Here is a 2178-nt window from a genome sequence, read left to right as displayed (position 1 = left end):
ATATATATATTATAATACAGATATGAGCACCAAAAAATGTGAGAATAAATGTAATAAAATCTTTTGACTTATAACGAATTTGATTAAACGCACTAGTGCGTACTGATGTATATTATAACCGTTAATTAAACTGATTGTGAGTATATAATGCAATTTTGAATTATAAGATACATATTTTATTTAACAGCACAATAAAATGTATTGAATATTTCACGGTGGAATATTTAACCGGTTACTATGTTTATAATAAACGCATATCTCTACATCAATTTGTGTACGATGGCTGTAATCAGTGCATTAGTGCCCATTAAGTGTGGCCATTCCCTATTAATCAAAGATCTTAGATTATAATTTGCGATATGTATCCTTAAAACAGCACTACGATTCCACCGAAGCTGCTAAAGAGATAACCGCGTCGCGTGACACGGTGCCATTAACCGCAAACCTAGAATGATCTGTGATAATCGCGAACGATGTTACCGATAATGCCGTCACTCTCCGTCCGAAAAAATATATATCTCACATATATCACAGGCGCACTGACACATGATTAAGATGCGAAGAATGAAAGCACGAGACAATGAGCGGCGTTGAACACTGACCAGAATTAATCGCATTCTTTCGACCAGGGTGGCCCACCGTGTGAAAAGGATGGCAACGACCACCGTCTTTTTTTACGGTTCGTCACTCTTCTGACGGATTCATCGTGACATACGTGGCTTTTATAGCGAATGTTCCTCTGCCTAGACGTCTAGATATTCTAGACATACAGATTTCGAGGAGGGGTACAAAGAGAGCCACGGTGCTATATGGGGGTCCCAACTCTGCATGTACATCTTCAGTTAAGAGGGGATTCGTGCTTCATAGCGAATGCGGGGCGACAAAGCAGTAGAACGAAACGTAATGCAGTTCAATGAATTTTAACAAGAGGTACCCATTTTTGCGGATTTTTTTAGGATATAAAAATCTCTTTACTTCTTTTATATACAATCAATTAAAGATTATATGATCAACGTAAAGTATGCACGTGTTAGAACTTGTATAAAGTTTTTATATGAGTCTTTTTTTTTACAAAGAAGCGTTTCCGAAAGAAGATTTTCTTTTTAATCAGATTTATTAGCAAGGTTGATTAATCCAACGAAATCTCCCTTCTGTAATTATTGGTTAAATCTGTCTGAACAAGTATAATGAGAGCGAACATCACTGGCGAACGTAAGCGCTCATATATAACCGGTCAGTGTCCGATGACGTGCGACGTACAACCGGTAATGACTTTCACGTTAATTATTATCGGGGTCTCTTAAACGATCGCAACCGCGAGGTAGAATGGACTTTCTCGTTACATTGTTTGTCTCGAAGAAAGCAATATTACTTTTACGCGTGTTAAAACAATTTTCTCAAGAAACTATTTTATCTTCAACTTCTTGGGATAATAAATAAATACCTATTATCCCATGAAGTGTAATCGTAATCTCGGGAACAGTCTACAACTTGTTGAGCAACGTAATCAACGATACTTGCTTCAGTCATGTGCGAATGAATTAACGCCGATGTCTCGCGGTGCAAATCGCATACAAAAAAAAAAAAAAAAAAAACTCCGACCATCTCCGTTCCCAGATCTCGTGACGAGGAGGAGACGGAGAAATGCCTTTCTCATCTTGATATCGGCGCGGCGCGTCTCACGGCGCAGCAACACGGAAAAGCGCGGTTTCGTAATTCGCGTGAGAACAATTTCGCCTGTACCCAGGTTCACCACCTGCGGAGTCTCACTCTGACTTTCTTCCTCAGGGTTACTGTCGCTCCTGCGAAAAGCACGCAACGTGACTGCCTTTCACTGGCGGCATGTTCCTCCAGACCAGGAGATGCGCCAGTTGCGTCGACGTGAGACGATCAGGAAGCAAAACCGCGATTATCCGGTATCCAGGGTGTTCTGTAATCGACGATATGACGTTGTATAAACAGACACGATTGTGTGAACAGGTGATAATTTCACATGAAAGAAACAAATCGAAAGCCTATAAGGGAATTCTTCTAATTGTGGGAAAGTCAATTAGTCGAATAAATTAAATTAAATTAGAACGTATTCAAAAAATGAAATATATTCATTTCTTCTTGTGCGCGCAATTGTCTCGTGGGGCTAATTTTAATTTGGAAGCCCGCACGCAGAGTATCCTCGAT

The 2178-nt window shown here is 39.7% G+C and overlaps 1 protein-coding gene across 1 annotated transcript in view; it reads right to left on the bottom strand.

Annotated features, from left to right (window-relative positions):
• The window catches only part of LOC108747397, a 6275-nt gene extending 5590 nt beyond the window's left edge, over positions 1-685 (bottom strand). The window contains exon 1 of the mRNA XM_018484825.1: positions 603-685. Within this exon, the coding sequence (XP_018340327.1) occupies positions 603-617 (15 nt within the window). The 5' untranslated portion in view covers positions 618-685. The remainder of the gene's footprint in view (positions 1-602) is intronic.
• Between the last annotated feature and the right edge of the window lie 1493 nt (positions 686-2178).

This window comes from Trachymyrmex septentrionalis, unplaced genomic scaffold (assembly GCF_001594115.1).
Source record: "Trachymyrmex septentrionalis isolate Tsep2-gDNA-1 unplaced genomic scaffold, Tsep1.0 scaffold108, whole genome shotgun sequence".
Taxonomy (NCBI): Eukaryota; Metazoa; Arthropoda; class Insecta; order Hymenoptera; family Formicidae; genus Trachymyrmex; species Trachymyrmex septentrionalis.
Note: the sequence above shows the minus strand (reverse complement) of the source record. Positions and strands in the feature narration are given on the sequence as shown.